General features: G+C 38.4%; 2 protein-coding genes across 4 annotated transcripts; both read right to left on the bottom strand.

Moving 5' to 3' along the window:
* Positions 1-27: 27 nt before the first annotated feature.
* Positions 28-12,285, bottom strand: LOC123755970 (male-enhanced antigen 1). Of its 3 annotated transcripts, XM_069300262.1 has the most exons (5): positions 12,061-12,285; positions 8,386-8,586; positions 3,305-3,466; positions 2,932-3,117; positions 28-1,273 (listed from the first exon to the last, which is right to left on the bottom strand). In XM_069300262.1, the coding sequence occupies exons 2-5, from the start codon at positions 8,569-8,571 to the stop codon at positions 1,043-1,045; spliced, it is 765 nt and encodes a 254-aa protein (XP_069156363.1). In that variant the 5' UTR covers positions 8,572-8,586; positions 12,061-12,285; the 3' UTR covers positions 28-1,042. The 3 variants fall into 3 exon arrangements, with proteins under 3 accessions (XP_069156363.1, XP_045594937.2, XP_069156364.1); XM_045738981.2 differs by lacking the exon at positions 3,305-3,466 and having other exon boundaries at positions 12,061-12,280; XM_069300263.1 differs by lacking the exon at positions 12,061-12,285 and having other exon boundaries at positions 3,305-3,456; positions 8,386-8,521.
* Positions 12,286-20,418: 8,133 nt separating this feature from the next.
* On the bottom strand, positions 20,419-21,839 carry LOC123766696 (serine-arginine protein 55-like). The gene has a single exon (XM_069300261.1). It carries the CDS (start codon positions 21,729-21,731, stop codon positions 20,883-20,885), a length of 849 nt encoding a protein of 282 aa, XP_069156362.1. The 5' UTR covers positions 21,732-21,839; the 3' UTR covers positions 20,419-20,882.
* Positions 21,840-22,408: the final 569 nt, after the last annotated feature.

Below are 22,408 nucleotides of genomic sequence, written 5' to 3'. Positions count from 1 at the left end.
ATAAATTAAGGGTAGAATAATAAAATATAAATTTCATTACAAAATATACTTTAAAGTACAGTACATAAACAGGTGATAGATGAAATTTATAATATTCCCAACAGTTTCAACACTGTAACATTAAGAGATTTTATTTGAAATGCTTTGTCTCATTAAATAACTGAGATATTAATGAAAAAAGTGACAACGTATAGCAGACAATAATCATTATAGAGAAACTGAGTATTGTCTGCATCAGAACCAGCTCTTGCCAGTGCATGGTTATAACCACCACAATGTTCCCCAGCTTTGGAGCAGACAGTATATATATATAGCCATAACAGTATCCACCCCAGTGAATAAAAAACATTATTTTAAGACATATTTACACAAAATTGAGATATCATTAATGAAAAAGTACATATCAAACTTTAAAGTTTCACCAAGTATACTTGAAACTAATATTTGTCACAACTGGGCTTTTTGTTCTGGAAACCCAACAATAGAGAGCCTTCTTGTGACTTCAGTAAGACTTCATTATTATATTATAGTATGCTATCATTTCAAATGGATACAATTAGTTTACTTGTAAATAATAAATATAAGGCAAACATACTAAATTCAAAGTTTGTGACATATCTTTCACATGGATGTTGGTACTGAGCTTAGTATTACAATAATGAATGGGCTGATAACTCGTCTCTTGAGTACATGTACCTACAATGTACTAATCATGCACCAAGCATAGTACAATATCAAACTCATAGCTTATTTTACCTCTTAAGATAACTGGGTGTAACTATAAGACCACTAAAACCCACTGCAAGTGGTCAGTCTTTAGCTCAAATGTTGGCTCTAATTACAGCCAATGGTCAAGCCACAGAGAATAAGGAATGTGAAATTATCAACCGTGTTCTTACAGAGATAATATATAACAATCAGTGTGTTACTTGCTGATATACCCTAACACAAAAAGCCGTACCAATGTAAATAACACTACAACCTGTGTTAACTCCATAACTACAAGCAGCATATTTTGAGGAAACTTTCACAGAGTGATCTATCATTGTGACGTCCGACGTGCTATAAGTCCAGCAACCTGATCCTTCCAATCCTCCTCAGAGAGGTTCTGAGCCCAAGCAGGAATGGCAGACTGAGGCAGAGTGAAAGACGCCATTACAGATTTTATCTCCTCTACCTTATTGCCATCTAGGATGAGACGATCTGATGTTGGGGAGGAGTTCCATATGACTGCTCTCTCAGCTACCGCTTCACTAAGCCTTTGTCTGGAAGACTAAAAATATTTACAAGTATGAGATGAAATTATCTAGTCATTACATAAAATGATCTAGTCATTACTAGATAATAGTCAATACTCATTACTAGATGGTAACAGCAACAGAATAATCACAAGTACTGTATATAACAAACACTACAATCATAACCAATAAAAGGCTAGCCAGCAGCCACAAGGAGTAAATTGGGTTATACCATGAAGCAAGATAATAGAAGCAAAACATTATTTTATTCCTTTTTACAAAAACTAACCAAAATTTCTTTATGTAAATCTGTTTAACTAAAGATCCATTTTATTTTAGTATGTATTTCTCCCCACATTATCATCCTCAGAATCCTGTTTCCTGCTTACAGGGCAAGGAAACATTTGCCAGGAGAGTCTTGGAGAGTAATCCTTAGAGTGCAGCTGATGTCATAGAGATATTTTTTGGGTCATCCCATGTAAATGCATCTTACATGATATAACTTTTTACATAGAAATTTATGAGAATTACACTGTGTTTATAATACTGTACTACAGTATAATTATCAAGATTTGACATCTCTGGCTATTATTAACAAATGATAAACTTTGTTATTTAAAAATCTATTAATTAGGAGAATTTTCGAGAATGTGGAACCACCACACCCAAATATATTTATTCAAAGTATTAAGTTTGAGACCGTTTTTGGTATGTTTTGGTCACCCATATTTCATTTGTATTTAATTTGTCTTCCACAAATCTTACAAGAAAACAAAATTACGGGAATAACTCTCTCTCCAAATGTCCAAACTGAAATAAATATAATAATTATGTATACTGTATATGAAATTCTGTACTCTATATCCAAACAAGTACAATGCAGAATACAGATTTTTTTTGTTCTCAAATATTTCAATAACTGTAGACAGTGTTGGACCAGAGATAAAGGGAGACACTCATCCTTTCACTATACAACACTATTGTCACACTTGCCAGAATGACACCGGCAGATCATCTACTCTACTACTGCAGGTATCGCAGCTTCCCCATAAGCAAGGTGACAACCATCAGTTGTCATACATATATCAATTACAGGCAAAGTGTTACATCATCTCCTAACACACTGTTGCCACTCGTCCATAGCCACACCTTGGCTAAAAGTGCAATACAATACTATATTCTATATTTTAATATATTAAAATATAATTCTGTCTTAAAACAATACTGAACAAAGTTTTAGGAACACTTGATTGATTGCAAAATTATGATGCAGAAGGTTCTTTTACAACCATCAAATTTGCCACAATTGTGACATTAATTATTTATGTCTTGCAAATAAATGAGAAATATCTCACAGCTCCTGTGCACAAAGTTAATTTTCCAATGTGGATCATATGTGTATTCTGTATATTTTGTAAATAGCTAGAACTCCTAGTGTTTAGATGGACACCTTTCAGTGTGGTAGGATTTCAGTACACATACATTTTTATAACTACCTCTCATCCTGTAAGACAGTACAATATACTCTACATATAACAGTGTTAAGAAACATTAGTCTATATGTACATAATATTGATTAATAAAAATAAAACAGTCTGCAATTTATCCTATCAGCAATAATGTATGAAACATGATAGCACTGTACTATACTAGTACAGTATAGTAAGAAAACGAAACAAACAAGCCGACCTACCTCATCATCCAACACTGTAGTCAGGGGAAAGCTGCTGCTCTCTGTGCCTCCTGTTTCTTCATGGTTTCCAGTAAATTCACTATTTCCTGCATAATCAGGCACAACATTAACTCCATTGGTGGCAAGGGCAGACATCAAGCCAGAGAGAGAGCTGTAATCAATCTCTGAATTATCTTGATCTTCATCCTGTGGGAGCAGTACTAGCGTTGCAGGAGGGTCATATTCACCATACAGCCAATTACAAACATTTCCTTGGCACACTAACATAATGAAATATATTTAAGCTGGACTTTTAAAGATACTATATGTGTATGGCAAATTGGAGACCCAATGTGTACACATCACAAGACTCTGAGTCAAAGGTGTCACTGACCCAACAGGCAGCATGACGGAGGCAGAAAGAATGATCATCGGCCAGCAGCAGGAGAGATGAGCGCCCTTCAAACTCGCACATAGTGAGAGCAGACTCGACAGGTCGATCCATAAACAGGCCACACAGTAGACCCACGGGGAAATTATCAGGGCCTGAAAGTGACTAGCCAAACAGAACACCCAGGCAATAGGGACGTTCGCCAGAAGAACAGACCCCAAACACAGCCTAACCAACCAGGCTATGAAGTGTCTGTGGCATGTCAAATGAACTGTGTTTGTACCCTAGTGTACCTCACACAACCAATAGGATGACCCTAACCAAGAACCTACACAAAAGAGTCAATGTGAAAGAATGGTGTTCTCTCAGCTAGCCTTGTACCCCCCATGGCTGCTGTACTGTTCTGTGCATGCTGTGCACATGACCATTGGTAGCCTATATCCAAAGACACAAGTACCTTGTTTTGGATGTCTATTGATTGGGAATCATACGAGCAGTTCAGAAATCATGTGTGTGGTGCCATACAACACCTGCTTATACTATACAACACCTGGTTATTACACCATACTAGTAGAAGGAAGTTTATAAAATGTGCCTGTATAATCATGGAGAAGTACAACCCCACAAGTTAGCTGTGAGTGTCCAGGTCAGCACAGATCACAGCCTGACCTGACTGCCAATAGTTTTGATAAACCCTTCCCCCCCCCTCCCAGGCACATCAGTGAAGCCCAGTATTTAGCCAGTCAGATGCAGGTGTATGGTTGAAATGGCATTTTTCATTGGTGCTTTGTTAGAAGGCGCTGACATATAAAGTGAGGTGTGAGCTTGGTTGGCTTGCACTAGCCACTCCTCATTCTCACAGAAAACAGCAGGATAGGATAACTATAAAACTATATCAACTATATCAGAGTTGTTATATTGTCCACAATTTACACAAATTCATTCAGGAAGGCCCTATTGTCATTACATATACAGTAATTAAATTACCACTAATAACATGGAATATACAGCACACTGAAGCCTGAAGGTAAGAGAGTTATTATTTGAAAACCCTAGAGATATTGACATAATGTCATTGCAGGTCTGGAATCAAGATGACAAGCTGATAATTTTAAATGCCTACAGCCCACCAGCAAGCAACACGTGGACAAAGGAAGAACTGGATGACAAACGAGAGGGCCTCTTAGTGGTCATGAGAGAGATTATGGTAAGAGCAGACAAAGATAAATCCCGATTGTTGGTACTGGGGGACTTCAACTTTAAGGCAATAGACTGGGAGGCCTACGAGGCAAGAACAGAGGACATTTAGACAGGCAGATTTGTAAACCTCATCTTGAAGACATTCATGTATCAACACATCAAGCAGGCCACAAGAATGAGGGAAGGGGATGTTCCATCAGTACTGGATCTAATATTCATCAGGAAAGAAGAAGAGATATTTGACATCCAGTACCTTCCTCCCTTGGAAAAAAAAAAAAAGAGTGATCACGTCCTCTCGGACATTAAATACGCTATGTGATATAATCTAGTAGAGAATGGGAACAGTGAAACAGTTGTTAAACTTGATTTCAAGAGAGGACGCTATGGGGAACTTAAAAAATTTTTCATGGGAATAATTGGACAGACGTTGCTAGGCAAGGAAGCAAATGAGATGTATGCCAAATTTTTTGAAATATACGATGAAGGCACACAAACATTCATACCAAAACAGACATGCAGACCTAGAAAACAGGGTTGGTTCAACAGAAATTGTGAGAAGGCCAGAGATCAAAAGACACAAACATGGAATCATTATAGAAAGAGGCCAAACCCCCGAAACATACCAGCGATAGAAAGATGCAAGAAACAACTACACGTCAGTAAGGAGAGAGGCAGAGAGGAACTCTGAGAATGGTATAGGAGACAAAGGTAAATCAGATCCAGGCCTTTTCTATAAATTCATTAAAAGCAAGCTGCAGGTAAAGGATAATATTCAGAGGTTGAAAATGGGGAACAGATACACGGAAAATGAAAATGAAATGGGTGAAACATTAAACGAAAAGTTCCAAAGTGTGTTTGTACAAAATGAGTTCTTCAGAGAACCAGACACAATAAGAATTCCGGAGAACAGCATAGAGCACATAGAGGTGTCTAGAGACAAAGTGAAACAAATGCTCCTGGAGCTAAGTAAGAACAAAGCAGTTGGCCCAGATGGAGTTTCACCATCAGTTCTGAGAGAATGTGCACCTGAGCTCAGCATTCCACTTCAACTGATTTTTCAGTTATCCCTGTGTACAGGAGTCATAGCAGATGTGTGGAAAAAGGCTAACACAGTTCTAATCTACAAAAGTGGCAGCAGGGAAGACCCCCTCAATTATAGACCTGTATCATTGACAAGTGTAATAGTCAAAATATTGGAAAAAATAATAAAAACTAAATGGATAGAACACCTGGAGAGAAATGATATATCATCAGACAGACAGTATGGTTTTCGATCTGGAAGATCCTGTGTATCGATTTACTCAATTTCTTTGATCGAACCACAGAGATTTTACAGGAAAGAGATGGTTGGGTTGACTACATATATCTAGACCTAAAAAAGGCTTTCAACAGAGTTTCACATATGAGGTTGTTCTGGAAACTGGAAAATATTGGAGGAATGACAGGTAAGCTTCTAACATAGATGAAAAATTTTCTGAGAGAAAAATGAGGGCAGTAATCAAAGGGAATGTATCGGACTGGAGAAATGTCACAAGTTGAGTACCACAGGGTTCAGTTCTTGCACCGGTGATGTTCATTGTCTACATAAATGATCTACCTGATGGAATACAGAATTATATGAACATGTTTGCTGATGATTGATGATGCTAAAATAATAGGAAGGATAAGAAACTTAGATGATTGTCATGACCTTCAACAAGACCTGGACAAAATAAGTATATGGAGCACCACTTGGCAAATGGAATTTAATGTGAATAAATGCCATATTATGGAATGTGGAATAGGAGAACATAGACCCCACACAGCCTATAAATTATGTGAGAAATCTTTAAAGAATTCTGATAAAGAAAGAGATCTAGGGGTGGTTCTAGATAGAAAACTATCACCTGAGGACCACATAAAGAATGTTGTGCGAGGAGCCTATGCTACTCTTTCTAACTTCAGAATTGCTTTTAAATACATGGATGGCGAAATACTAAAGAAATTGTTCATGACATGTTAGGCCAAAGCTGGAATATGCAGCGGTTGTGTGGTGCCCATATCTTAAGAAGCACATCAACAAACTGGAAAAGGTGCAAAGACATGCTACTAAGTGGCTCACAGAACTGAAGGGCAAGAGCTACGAGGAGAGGTTAGAGGCATTAAATATGTCAAAACTAGAAGATACAAGAAAAAGAGGTGATATGATCACTACATACAAAATAGTAACAGGAAGTGATAAAATTGATAGGGAAGATTTCCTGAGACCTGTAACTTCAAGAACAAGAGGTCATAGATTTAAACTAACTTAACAAAGATGCTGAAGAAACATAAGAAAATTCACTCTCGCAAATAGAGTGGTAGACAGTTGGAACAAGTTAGGTGAGAAGGTGGTGGAGGCCAAAACCCGTCAGTAGTTTCAAAGCATTATATGACAAAGAGTGCTGGGTAGATGGGGACACCACGAGCATAACTCTCATCCTGTAACTACACTTAGGTAATTACACTACACAAATACATATTCTGCCTCATAGCTGCCAGAGGCTGTAGTGAGCCAAGACAGGGGTTGGCGACATGTCAACCTCGCAGAGTATAGGTGGGCACTGATGGTTTCCCAAGTTTATCAAATCAAAACCACTCTGTCCCCAGAGATTTCTGATAGTTACAAGCTATGCCAAACATCTGTAGACTTTATCTTAAGTGTCCCACATCCCAAGTACTCACAACTGTGGTCAGTACAAACCACAAAATTTCTGTGCAGGAAGTAAACTCACACATAGAATGGGATTCTTATTTATTAGTATAACATTTTTAAATATTACATTTATAAGTATTATAAATGTAAATATTTAATGCATAAATAACTGTACAGTATATGTAAAAGTACAAATATAAGTATATAATTATTACATGATTATAAATGTAAGCATAAGTACTGTATTAAAAAATATATAAATATATATAAATGTGATTACATATTTACATTTACATTTGCTCCGGTTAACAAGCAAGATTAATTATGCCTTTTATTATGACATTTATGAATAAGAGGATTAAAGATCATTACTAGTAATTACAAATTGCATGTTCCTAGTCAGTCGTACATTGTTGCCATAACTCACTTGAGCAGTTTAAGTTAATGCTTAGTAACTTTAAACATGTTCTTGAATTATTATGTGTTAGATGAGTTACCGCAGTTAAAACAACATATCACTTTGGGGTCCAGGAAGATGGGTGGGATTTTTTTTTGAGGAGCGGGCGGCGACTAAAGGTGTACTGAGGTTTTTACCTCCGCTGCCCGCATTTAAGTACCCCTGCGGGCGCTGCGCATGATTCAACAAAACTTAACAATATGTTTGCTTCCACCAGAAATTTTACCACTTTGTTTCAAGCAGTGTCCATATCCTGAAATTGTTCTTAAGCATAGTTTACAGTGTGAGGATTAAGCAAAATAAATGCTATTCCCATACGTCTTCCTTATTCTCATACATTCTCAAGTTACAAATCTATTCCTATACAGTACTTTACCTTTTTCCCATACTTTTAACCTACACTATATTTTTTCCTATACTGTACTTCTTACCTTACTACTATTCTTTAACCTTCTTGCCTATCATTTCACTCCTACCTTATAAATTGACTTTCTCCACCACTCTTTTTTTTTTTCATTACACGACTTGATAACAGTCCAGGACAGAATACATCATCATCAATTCTTTTATTCCAGATTTTTGGGTGGGTAACAGTAATTCGGGACAGGATATAAAATGACTGGTGGATCAAGTTCTGGGGCAAACACAGCACTGAATATCTTAATCAGTTCCAATGCTGAGGACTCAGGAAAACACATACCAAAAACAAACAGCAATGAAACATAGTACTGTACCTTGTAGAGGTTCACTCACCATGTCCTGTGGGAGAGGCTGGTAACCAGAAGGGTATGGATCATCCTGATCAACTTGATCGGGTTCTTCATCACTTGATGACGCCGGAGGTCCAACAATTAGACCAGTGGGAGGGTCGAACTCCTCATCCTCCCTACCGCCAGGTCCAACACGACCCCCTTGTGTGGGCTCTGGCACAGGAGACATGCTCGAAAGTACACTCTGAAAGTTTCCAGTACATTATTGCAGATAATTAGCAGATCTTTATAATCAAAGAATCTTCTCTTCTCTTGTACACAATAATCATTTAGGGGTAAAAGATAGGTTAACACATCACTGTAATGGTACTCTTATACTATACACACTTGCACAGCTAACAATGAAACACAGTACAGTATAATCATAATTTGTTATCGAGTGCACTCTTGCAATGTTTTATGTATATATTGTTAACTCAAAAAAGTAAACATTTTGACATATTAATGATACAGTATGTAGAAAATGCACCATATGTGATACAGTTCTAATTAAACCAGTTAAACATCACTGTTGTACTGTCCTGAGTGCCTTCTGCAGCTTCAAAAGCAGTCTGTACTTGTACACATTCATGATAAATTTCTATAAACAGTACTGGTTTAAGAAAATAGGTTTTTGTTATGTTGAATACAGGAGAGTTATCATCACCAATCTATCACTTTTGTTAGAACTTGAATATTTAACTGAAAGATTAGTCAAGAAAATATCTTGGCAAAGGTTCAAAGTTTTCCAATTTTCCTGAAAAGAGTGTTAAAGTGTTACCAACTATTGTAAAGTGAAATATTTCCTGCATCACACATGCAGGACAAACATATCAATTGTGACACTAGCTCTCCACATGTCGGCTGCTTAATTTGAAACTGTACTTGAGGTCGATCTCGAACCCACTGTTGATGTGACGACTTATACTGAATTTTGTAACTAGCTCATCAAGATTGTAACTTGCTTAGCTAAATGAATTGTGGGGTTCAGTCCCTGAGCCCATTAAGTGCCTCTGTAACCCTTTCCACTACCGCCCACAAGATGGGTATGGGGTGCATAATAAATGAACTAAACTAACTCACATATAAACTAGAGGTTAATGGTGGAGTGAAGGTTTACTTGCTCTCAAACTACCAAGCCACTTTAACCTATCCTGTGAGAGGCAGTCATAAGACAACTCCCTCAATGGCAACCAACGTACAATGCCTTTCAAAGGTAATAGAAAAACCCATTATATTCTACAACTGTCAACAGTCACAAGTACTGTACATGGGTTCAAGTGTGATGTGCTGTTCTTTGTATAATATTCATTCACATTTAGATGAGAAACAGTGCCATATGAATATGAAGCAAACTTAAAAAAAAAAATGTTAACCAACAAGAGGTGAGGTGATATGATTGCTATATACAAAATAGTAACAGGAACTGAAAAAATTGATAAAGAAATTTTTTTGAGACCTGAACCTTCAAGAACAAGAGGTACATATATACATGGTCATAAATTTAAGCTAATGAAACAATCCTACCCCCAAAAAGATACATTAGAAAATTTACTTTTGCAAACAGAGTGGTAGACAGTTGGAACAGTTAGGGGTGTAAAGTACCAGTAGCGAGAGCACTCAGCGTAATATGGAGAAAGAGCTTGGATACAGGGGAGATACCAGCAGCACTTAAATCTGCAGATATAGCTCTGTTGCACAAGGGGGGTAGTAAAGCCTTGGCAAAAAATTGTAGGCCAGTTGCACTAACATCACACATAATAAGTGTTTGAAAGAGTTATTAGGAATCAAATTTCTAGTTTTATGGAAAACAATGAATTGCACAATCCAGGACAACATGGATTTAGAGTGGGAAGATCCTGTCTGTCACAGTCACTCAACCACTATGACAAAATCATAGAAGCCCTAGAAGAAAAGCAAAATGCAGATGTTGTATACACAGACTTTGCAAAGGCGTTCGACAAATGTGACCATGGGGTGATAGCTCACAAAATGAGGTCAATGGGAATAACTGGAAAAGTAGGACACTGGATACTCAATTTCCTGTCGAACAGAACACAAAGAGTAACAGTCAATCAGATAAAATCGAGTCCAAGCGATGTTAAAAGCTCTGTACCTCAAGGTACAGTCCTTGCACCGCTGCTGTTCCTTATTCTCATACCTGATATAGACAAAAATACACGTCACAGCTTCGTATCGTCCTTCGCAGATAACACAAAAATCAGCATGAAAATTACCTCTGCTGAAGACATTGAAAAACTACAAGCAGATGTCAACAAAGTTTTCGATTGGGCAGCAGAAAATAACATGATGTTTAACAGTGATAAATTTCAGGTACTCGGGTATGGCAAAAATGAGGATCTGAATCATAATACAGGGTACAAAACACAATCAAATCTTCCCATAGTAGAAAAACAGTATGTCAAGGATTTGGGAATAATGATGTCCGACGATCTAACGGTTAGGGAGCATAACCAAGCAAATATCGCGTCAGCCAGAAAAATGATCGGATTGATTACGAGAACTTTCAAATCCAGGGATCCCTTCACAATGGTTGTACTCTTCAAGTCACTTGTGTTGTCCCATCTCGAGTACTACTCAGTACTCACTTCCCCCTTCAGAGCAGGAGAGATTGCTGAAATAGAGGGAATACAGAGAACATATACGGCACGCATAGACGAGATAAAACACCTAAATTATTGGGATTGTCTCAAAGCTCTCTAAATGTACTCTCTAGAAAGGAGACGAGAGAGATACCAAATAATATACACATGGAAAATACTGGAGGGTCAGGTCCCAAATCTACACAGTAAAATAACAACGTATTGGAGTGAACGATATGGAAGAAAATGCAAGATTGAACCAGTGAAGAGCAGAGGTGCCATAGGCACAATCAGAGAGCACTGTATAAACATCAGAGGTCCGCGGTTGTTCAACGTCCTCCCAGCGACTATAAGAAATATTGCTGAAACATCTGTGGACATCTTCAAGAGAAAACTGGACTGTTTTCTAAGAGAAGTTCCGGATCAGCCGGGCTGTGGTGGGTATGTGGGCCTGTGGGCCGCTCCAAGCAACAGCCTGGTGGACCAATCTCTCACAAGTCGAGCCTGGCCTCGGGCCGGGCTTGGGGAGTAGAAGAACTCCCAGAACCCCATCAACCAGGTATAAAGCAGAACAAGTTAGGTACGAAGGTGGTGGAGGTTAACACCGTCAGTAGTTTCAAAGCATATATGACAAAGAGTACTGGGAAGACGGGACACCACGAGCGTAGCTCTTGCCCTGTAACTACATTTAGGTAATTACATGCAATAGGCTTTGTCCCTGACAAAACCATTTATTATCTTATTATTTAAACAAAAGTAATTTAACCTATTGTATTCTAATCAAGTCTAACCTAATAAAAAAAATAGATACATTTTGGGGTTTTATACATATAGTACTGTGCACGAGGTATGTGACGTGATCATTTTAACACTAGGGACATACTACTGTGCATGACAGTAGCACGTATAAAATTGTATAACAGCCTCAAATAAATATTGTCAGGACAAGACATTGTATTATCGCTTGTCCCTACAGTTCTTGTGCTAAGGTGATTCGCAAAACCTTAAATTATAATGAAATCCTTCTCCATCTTGAATCAAAGGATATAATTTTACGACCCCTCAATGACCAATACCTTAGCGAGAGAGCATGAAATGAGTTAGTGTTGTTGGTATTAGGGGCAGCGACGGGGCCAAGCCCTACGTGCCCTGCCAGTCCTGATTTGAAGAAAACGATGAAAGTATATTCCCTTAATGGTGAAATTGAGCAGTCAGGTGGTGAGCACGACCCAAGTCTCCTGCACGTCACCTGGTCAATGTTTACACTATCAGCTGATAGCTTCCGTCCCAACTTGGAACTCTCGCCTGTCTTAAGATGGGCATCTCGCGCAACTCAAATTTTCAAAAAATTAAAAATTAAAAATTCAAATGTTTATTTATGTAAAGTACATACATACAAGGGGTGATACAGATATTAATGAATATATAGATAGAGCTAGTACATACAATGCCTAAAGCCACTATTACGCAAAGCGTTTCGGGCAGGAAAAACACTAAAGAATAAAATTTAAACTAATTGAGATTAAAGTATAAAATGTGTTGAGAAAATATAAAAATAAAAAAGGGGGAACATGGCAGGAAAACAGCAAAAATATAATTTGGTCGACAAACAGCATTGTTTAAAAATAACAGACATGGCTGAGGCGGTCTGCATAGGTTTATTTTATTTATTTATTTATTTATTATTTTATTTATATATATACAAGAAGGTACATTGGGTTTGTAAGAATACATTGGATAGTACAGTAATTACATTCGTGTAAAGCCACTAGTACGCGCAGCGTTTCGGGCAGGTCCTTAATCTAGCAGATAATTTTAAGTAGGAAGGTGAGGAAGTAGGAAGGTTTTAAGTAGGTAGGTGATGGAAGATCCTGCACTGGGCCTGCTGGAGTGTGACAGTGGGGATGGCAGACAGGATGATACTAGGCCGTATCAAGCAGTAGTGAACAGATATAAACGGCGAAATATTCAAAGACAGCGAGACGTAGAAAGTGAGGAGGAAATAACAAAGAGACCAAAAAATGAAGTCATGCTCAGCAGGACGTGGGAGATGTAGACTAATGGAAGGAACTTCTGTCCAATAACGATGGTCAGCTTTCGGCCTCTGATTCTGCTATTGAGTTCAATAGGTTCTTCTCTTCCATTGGGTCATCCCTTGCAAATGATATTCCATCTTCCAGTACTGATGTTAAGGATTATCTTACAGGTAACTATCCACAGTCTCTGTACCTAAAGCCTACTAATTCCACAGTTGTGACCGGACCACGGTCGTGTGCGGTCGCAGTGTTGGCGCTCTTGGCGTCCGCTGCTTGGTGGGAGGTGGAGTATTGCCCCACACTCTTCGTCTTTGCACGTGGTGATACAGGATATTGTGAATTTGTTCTCGATTGTTGACAGTGCCTATGAGTGTCGAGAAAATGGCTGAAGCGGTATGCTTAAGTGGTAGTGAGGAGGATAGACAAGATGATAACAGACCGTTTGAAGTAGCAATGAACAAAAAGAAATGGAGAAATATTAACAGACAGTGAGAGTGACGATGAAATTACAAAGAGACCAAAGAATGAGACCCTACTCAGCAGGACTCAAGACAAGCAATTTAATAGAAGGAAGCGGCTGTTGTTCCCTACAACATGCCAATTGAATATCCCCCAAAAGCTGGAGTGGACGGTATGTCTGGATAAAGAATGTTTGGAATACGAACCACTCTTCAAGGAGGGTCTTCACCGGCCCTACATAACAGTTGGGACTGAACAGGCCGTGGAACGCCTCACGACGGTTGGATTTGAGAATGTAGTGATGGTTCCTCCAGAAGAAGGTATGTTGCACACAAAGATCATAGTTTTCAAGTTTCCAACTTATTTGGATCCTGACTGTCTTCTTCTTAACAATGATAATGTTGTCTGGGCAAAGAGGAACAGTGTTCGTGGTGACAAACGAAGCCAGGTTGTTGCCTTGGTAAAGGGTGAGGCGCCGGAGAAAATTTTTGTGCAAGGACTAGGCTATAGGAACGTTGCAAATTACATTGAAGAGCCCATACTGTGCATGAAGTGTTCACGTTCGGGACATATGGCATGGAAATGCCAGTTTGACCTCAGGTGTCGGTATTGTGGGAAGAATCACGACTCGCGAGAGTGTAGAGTCAAGATTGAAAGAAGTGAAAAAATCGTCCCATTTTGTTGCAACTGTCGAGGCAGCCACAATGCTGGTTCCTCTCTATGCCCCATGAAGCCTCATCTGAAAGAGACTAGGACGGGTCCTACAAGCAGGATAGATGTACCCTCGCAGCAAGGAAAGATTGTGCAAGAGGAACATGGAGGAAACAGCTGGAAGCCAACGACAGCCCCTATGATCAATGTGTGGGAGAAAGGGGCGGAGAAAATAAAGGCGAGCCTAGGGAAAGTAAATCATGCAGTGGAAAAACTGAAAACTTGTGAGGACAAGTCCAGTGTGAGTTCAATAGGTTCTTCTCTTCCATTGGGTCATCCCTTGCAAATGATATTCTATCTTCCAGTACTGATGTTAAGGACTATCTTACAGGTAACTATCCACAGTCTCTGTACCTAAAGCCTACTAATTCCACTGACGTCAATGAGATAATCCTTTCCCTTAAAACCAAGTCTAGTGCCCTTGAGGAGATACCAACTTTAATTTACAAAAAAAAAACAGATCTTTAGCCCCTGCTATTGCATTGTTCTTCAACAAGTCACTTGAACTCCAAACCTTTCCAGATATTCTAAAAAAAAGCGAGAGTAACCCCTGTCCACAAATGTGGTGATCTCACAGATGTTAACAACTACAGACCTATATCAATCTTTCCTAACTTGTCAAAAATATTTGAAAAACTAATCTACAAGCAGCTTTACTCTTATCTAGCCAAACACAATATACTTAGCTCTTGTCAATATGGCTTCATACCCCAAGAAAGCACTAACGATGCACTTATTAGTATGATTAACTTGATTCATGCAGCTCTTGATAAAAATGAGTTCCCTGTTGGGTTATTTGTGGACCTGTGTAAGGCTTTTGACATTGTCAACCACCAAAACCTTCTTCTTAAATTACATTATTATGGAGTCAGAGGACATTCCCTGCAATACTTCAAATCTTTCCTTACTGACAGGCTCCAGTATGTTTCTGTGAATAATTCAATTTCTCCCACTCTACCCATCAACATTGGTGTTCCTCAGGGCAGCATACTTGGCCCTCTCCTCTTTCTCATCTACATTAATGACCTTCCAAATGCCTCCCAACACCTCAAACCAATTCTATTTGCTGACGACACAACCTTCATTTACTCCAGTCCTGACCCCCTTGCTCTAAATGCCACAGTAAATACTGAGCTAAATAAAGTCCATCTTTGGCTAACTGCCAACAAACTCACCCTTAACATTGACAAAACCTTTTATATTCTGTTTGGCAATAATTCCTCTAATCAAATAAATCTCAAAACAAACAATACCCAAACTTGTAACAAATTAGATGGCAAGTTCCTTGGTGTTCTCATTGATCACAAGCTGAATTTCCAGGGACACATTCTAAATATATCAAAAAAAGTTTCAAAAACTGTTGGCATTCTTTCTAAGATCAGATATTATGTACCACGCCCTGCCCTGGTGATTCTCTATTACTCCCTCATCTATCCATATCTCAAGTATGGTATTTGTGCTTGGGGTTCTACTACCCAAAATCATTTACGTCCTCTAATTACTCAACACAAAGCTGCTATTAGGACAATATCCAACTCTGGCCCCAGACATCACTCGGTACCCTTACTCAAATCTCTGAATATGTTAGACATTAAGTCACTGCACATTCTCTCTTGTGTATTATACATATATAAAACGCTGAACTGTAATGCCAATCCTGACCTCAAAAGCTTCATAGAAGGTTGTAACAGAACCCATGAACACCACACCAGAAATAAATACGGTTTTGATATTCCTAGAGTACGACTTAATCAAACTAGAAATGCTCTACAAATCAAGGGACCCAGAATGTGGAATGACCTTCCCAACCATGTTAAAGACTGTACCTCTCTCAACCAGTTTAAGATAAAAACGAAGCACTACCTAATAAATTCCTTGTAACCTACCTTACCCCTCAATTGTCAACCCATGTTTGGTTTTTTTAAACAACGCTGTTTATCGACCTAATTGTATTTGTGCAGCTTTTTCAGCCATGTTCCCCCTTCTTTTATCTCTATTTTTATTTGTTCTCAACACATTATATTCTTTATACAGTACCCAATTAGTATTAAGCTTTAGTCATTAATGTTTCACCTGCCCGAAACGCTTTGCGTAATAGTGGCTTTAGGCATTGTATGTACTAGCTCTACCTATAAATCCGTCAATCTTTGTAAAATCTCTTGTATGTATGTACCTTACCTAAATAAACATTTATTTATTTATTTATTTATTATAAGGTTCAGGACAATATGGTCACCTCTGAGGTTGGTAATCAAATTTTGGAGTATCTAAAAAAACTAGATAAGAGGATTGAAGCATTGGAAAAATTGGCTATGGTGGGTAGACGGGGTGAAGATGGTGGTGAAACAGGACGTGTAATTGAAAGTGAAACAGGACGTGAAATGGAAAGTGAAACGTGCGTAGAAGAAAGTAATGATATGCATGACGTATTGATGATAGAGGATAGTCAGGAGAATACACTTTCTAGTAGTGTTAGCGGTGTTTAACCTCCTGTTGTGACAAATGGTGAAAGAACGGTTAAAGTAAAACGGTATACAGAAATAACAAAGAAAATAGATATTAATAATATTACCTTCGATGTTAGTAGTAGTTGTGAAGGTGAGGAGAAAGCAAAAATGTTACGGTGTTGGAAGGAAGTTTCTAAGGTACTCTCGTATCTCATGGAATGTGACGGACAGGGCAAAGGTAGTTTTATTATTAATCATGGATGAAAGTAAATTGAGAACATTATCTTGGAACATTAATGGATTAAAAACTAGAGCGGTGGATGTACACTATTATACTCTTAGAGAGAATGTTGACATAGTAGCACTCCAGGAAACTGGGGATAGGGATGGTAGCATTCTGAGGCTAAATGGCTATAGAGGTTTTCACTTATATGCTGATGGAGGAACTAGGGGGGTCTCATGTTATGTCAAAAGTACCATACCTGCCGAGATAACTGGAATCCCTCAGAGATATAGAGGTATTGAAAGTATTAGCTTGCGGATACAATTAAAGGACCGAGAGTTAAATTTCATTAATCTATACATCTCTGATAGCTCCCTTGATTTAAGATACTTGCCAGATTCCTTCTTTTCTGAAGATACACTTGTGGTAGGGGATTTTAATGCCAGACATCCAGCTTTAGGATCAAGTGGTAAAGCAAATAGAAATGGTTGCAGATGGTACCAGTTTTTGCAGGAACATGAAGATGTTCAACTGCTGGGCGAGCCCTCTCCTAGTCATTTGAGGGGCGGGAGATTACATAAGAACATAAGAACATAAGAACAAAGGTAACTGCAGAAGGCCTATTGGCCCATACGAGGCAGCTCCTATTCTATAACCACCCAATCCCACTCATATACTTGTCCAACCCGTGCTTGAAACAATCGAGGGACCCCACCTCCACAATGTTACGCGGCAATTGGTTCCACAAATCAACAACCCTGTTACTGAACCAGTATTTACCCAAGTCTTTCCTAAATCTAAACTTATCCAATTTATACCCATTGTTTCGTGTTCTGTCCTGTGTTGATACTTTTAATACCCTATTAATATCCCCCCGGTTATGTCCATTCATCCACTTGTAAACCTCTATCATGTCACCCCTAACTCTTCGCCTTTCCAGTGAATGCAACTTAAGCTTTGTTAATCTTTCTTCATATGAAAGATTTCTAATTTGGGGAATTAACTTAGTCATCCTACGCTGGACACGTTCAAGTGAATTTATATCCATTCTATAATATGGCGACCAAAACTGAACTGCATAATCTAAATGGGGCCTAACTAGAGCAAGATATAGCTTGAGAACCACACCAGGTGTCTTGTTACTAACGCTGCGATTAATAAATCCAAGTGTCCGATTTGCCTTATTACGAACATTTATGCATTGATCTTTTTGTTTTAAATTCTTACTAATCATAACTCCCAGATCCCTTTCGCAATCCGACTCCGCAATCACAACACCATCTAGCTCGTATCTTGTAACTCTATCATAGAGTTACATACTCTATGATAGTACTTACTCTATATCAAATATATGGATTTAAACTATTTCACACAGATAGATATATTAGACGAGGAGGTGGAGTAGCCATATATGTTAGGGACAATTTGAAATGTAGTCTCAAAGAGGGAATCAAAACAGAGCCACACACAGAAACTATTTGGATTGAATTAAACGAAAAAGCTAATAATATTATAATAGGAGTAATATATAGGCCACCAAATTTAGACAGAATGGAAGCAAAGCATCTATGGGATGAAATATCTAGAGCATCTAGATCTAACAGTATTTATGTCATGGGTGACTTAAATTTTAGCGGAATAAACTGGTTGAACAAAACAGGGAATAGTGAAGCAGAAGATTTTCTAGAATTAATTGACGATTGCTTTCTTACGCAACACATTAAGGAACCAACACGGGAAAATAATATTTTAGATTTAGTGTTAACTAACAGGGAAACGCAAATTGGTGACATCGAAATAGGGAGTGAGCTAGGGAGCAGTGATCACAAAGAAATCAGATTTAGCATAGAATGGAATAGACCAGTAGGAGAAAATTCTGTTAAAGTGCCAGATTTTCGAAAAGCTGATTTTAATAGCCTAAGAAATTTTTTGGGTCAAATTGATTGGAAAGGCTTGGGTATGGGGTGTGGGCCGGTCTTGGAGCGAGACATGAACCCAGCGATAGGTGACTTAAATGGGGATTTCGATGTGGATTCAATATATAACTTATTTAAGAATATTCTAAACAAAGCACAGGAACGTATTATACCATACAAATTGAATAGATCGTATACTAATGACCCAAAGTGGATAACAAAGAATTTGAAGAACCTTATAGGTAAAAAGAGAGCTTGGTACAAAAGGATTAAAAATGGGGAGGTCACTTTAGAACAGGAATTCGTACAACTGGTTAGAAATGTTAAAAAAGAGATAAGGAAAGCAAAAAGAAACTATGAAGTTCGCATAGCAGGGCAAGCAAAGACAAATCGCATTCATCTTGAAAAACATAAATTAATAAATGAGTCATAACATGAGTTTTACAAATGGCAGTTCATGTTTAGCAAATTTGCTATCATTATATTCCAGCATAGTTGAGGCAGTTGATAGTGGTAAGGATTATGATGTTGTGTACCTTTATTTTAGCAAAGCTTTTGATACAGTGCCACATGAAAGACTGATTAAAAAAATAGAGGCTCATGGTATTGGGGGTGCTATATTTAAGTTGGATTAGGGCATGGCTATTCCAAAGGAAACAGTTAGTATAAATATCACTGCAAGTTGATCTAAATAGGGTTTTGAAATTGTTAAAAAAAAACACTGGGATAGTATTGCATGAATTAAATAAGGTACCCCTTTTTATCCTGCAAAATTTAATTGCATTAATATTATACAATCGGTATCTCGAATGCCCTACTGTATACATAACAGAAATTGGTATACAGGCATATATATTATCCTCAATATCCTTCCAGTACCATAAAGGTTAAGACATACCTCGGCTACGTCAATAGTAACCACTATGAAAAACCTTCAGTAAACAAAAATTAGTTACAAAATGTATTTAAACAGATATGAAGTTTTTCCTCCCGGGACTAACAATGACTTGCTCAGATTTCATAATTATGGCCAATTATCAAGATATTTAATAACACACGAGACTTCATGGACGGCACAATCCCATGATGCCTAAAAAGCTTTGCGTTATGCATTAAACTCTTCACTTGTAGCGAATTAAATTATTAGTAAATTTATGGGGCAAATTATTCTATAATTTCCATGATAGACTATTATCTATTCCACATCTATACTACAGTGAATTGTTTGGCATTTTCTTTAAGTTGGTTTCATTAATCCATCTTAACCAACCCATCCTCTAAACCTAATACTACTGTACATAGCAGTTTTAACACAATTGATCTGTTAAAAACGAGAGGCATTAGTAAAAATTAAAGTAACATAATAGTGACACTTTTTAAGCCTTGGTCTTGATAGGTTAGGTGGGTTGCTTAGGTTCTGAAGATTCAGGTTAGGTAAATTTAAAGAAAATAACCGACGCTATGGATCTTCAATAATTCCTTCAGCACAACAACGATTAGCTTGCTCCGAACTTCAAATTGTCAATTTATTTATCTTGGCAAATGAAAGAAATATGCAAGAAATTAAAATTCCTTTAATTTGAGAATAAATACAAAACCCTCCTAAACTACATCCTTAATAAAAACTCTTAATTAACCTTAATAAATTACACAGTGGGTGTAATTTTTAAGAATTCACACAAATCTCAACCCAGTTTCAATGGGGTGTAGAAAAAGCAGCTGTACTAATGTGCTCTAATATGATGCGAACTATTTTACATTAGCTTGTGTGTGCATGTTCATTACTTTCATATTCTATAATAACAGGCTCCCTGGGGAACAACAAGTATACTGAACATTGCAGATTAGAGGTTTTTCTTTATACGGACTGAAAATCAATCTCACTGCCAAGATAATGGCAATAATGACTGGTTCGTTCTTCGATGCCTAGGAGGAAAATCTTTCAAATGTCAATCTTATAATGTATTTAACATTAAAAATATATAATTCCTGTGTAGCCAAGGACTTTAAAAATGCTGGGAAATATACATCATTTTAATCTGAGAGATGATCATCCAATTGTACTGAGAGCAGATACATAATCCACAACCACAGTAAGGCTCTGATCTACTTTTCTTCTTCGGAATCGGTCTCTGCTGCTGCAGATTTTGAGCGACTACGTGATTTTCTCTTCTCTGGGGTAGGGCTATGGGAACGAGACCTGGATCTTGATCTTGACTTGGACCTCTCTGAGCCTGACCTTGATCTTGAGCGAGAGCCAGACTTTGAACGTGACTTGGACTTTGAGCGGCGTTTCTTGCTGTGGCCACCACTCCTTGAAAGAGAGCGGCTGTGAGAACGGGAGTGGGAGCGCGACCTGGAACGAGTACGTGATCGTGAACGAGATCTCGATCGCGAGGATGATCTTGACCTGGATCTAGAACTCCTCGATTTCGATTCATCTACAAGATGAATACGTCTTCCATGTAGTTCCTTGCCATCTAATCTGTGAAGGGCATTCTTCATGTCTGCATAGGTAGCAAATTCCACCACACCTTCATTTCTTCGGTATTCGTGCGCGGCTGCGTACGTGACCTCACCAGCTTGGCGCATAAAATCTTTGAGATCCTGCCAGGACACTCTACTAGAGAGGTTCTCAGCAGTTAGACGGTAATCTGTTCGGGCAGCCATGCCAAATCGACTGGAATGAAATTCTCTTGGTGGTGGTGCCCGAGGCCAGCGCATCCGTGGAGCAGAACGTGCCTTCTCCACTGTTACTCTTTCACCAAGAAGCTCTTTTCCATTCATCTCGTAGACAGCCTCATCTGCATCACGGTCATCGTCAAACTCCACAAAACCAAAGCCATTCTTGATAACAATGTCCCTTAATCTGCCATATGATCTGAAGAATCTGTCAAGATCCCTCTCCCCAACACGGTAGCTGAGTCCACCAACATACACGCGAGTGCCTACCATGGTGTCTCGGAATTCACTTCATAAACGGGAGTTTGTATGGCGGTGTGGAGCTAGTACTCCTGCAGGCTGCGTGTCACTGTGGGACTGGGACGCTACTGCGCACCCTCCTCTTATGCTGTCTGCGCACCTCACGCTCCCACCTTCTTCACCCCACCATTTGTGCATCTTCCCCCACCTGCTCACTCTCTTGGTATAGCAATAATATAAAGAAGCTTGGTATAGCATAATTGGTTACGGGATACTATTGATTATAGATGCAATAGACTCATAAGCCTGTGAGTCTCGTCTCACAACATATACTCACACAGCCCCCTCTTTTATGCGAATGGTCAAAAGATTGGCAGATGCAGTATAATGCTGATAAATGTAAAGCTCTGTTAATTTTTTTCAATTATATCGTGCTATGACTAGGTAAAGGATAGGTCCATTAAAAACTGAGACAGGTCAAATAACAGATAGTGATGAAGAGATGAGTAGTATTTTTAATAAATATTTTGTATCTGTATTTACTAAAGAGGAACTTAACAATATGCCTTCAGCCGAACAAGTCTATGTGGGTGGGGACGAGGACAGATTGACGAGTTTAGCAGTTACCCGGGAGGATGTTCTTAAACAAATAGTAAAACTCAAACCAAACAAATCCCCAGGGCCGGATGAAGTGTTTGCCAGGGTGCTTA

This window comes from Procambarus clarkii, chromosome 43 (genome assembly GCF_040958095.1).
Source record: "Procambarus clarkii isolate CNS0578487 chromosome 43, FALCON_Pclarkii_2.0, whole genome shotgun sequence".
In the NCBI taxonomy this organism is placed as follows: domain Eukaryota; kingdom Metazoa; phylum Arthropoda; class Malacostraca; order Decapoda; family Cambaridae; genus Procambarus; species Procambarus clarkii.
The sequence above is the reverse complement of the archived record's forward strand: the minus strand, read 5'-3'. Positions and strand labels throughout refer to the sequence as shown.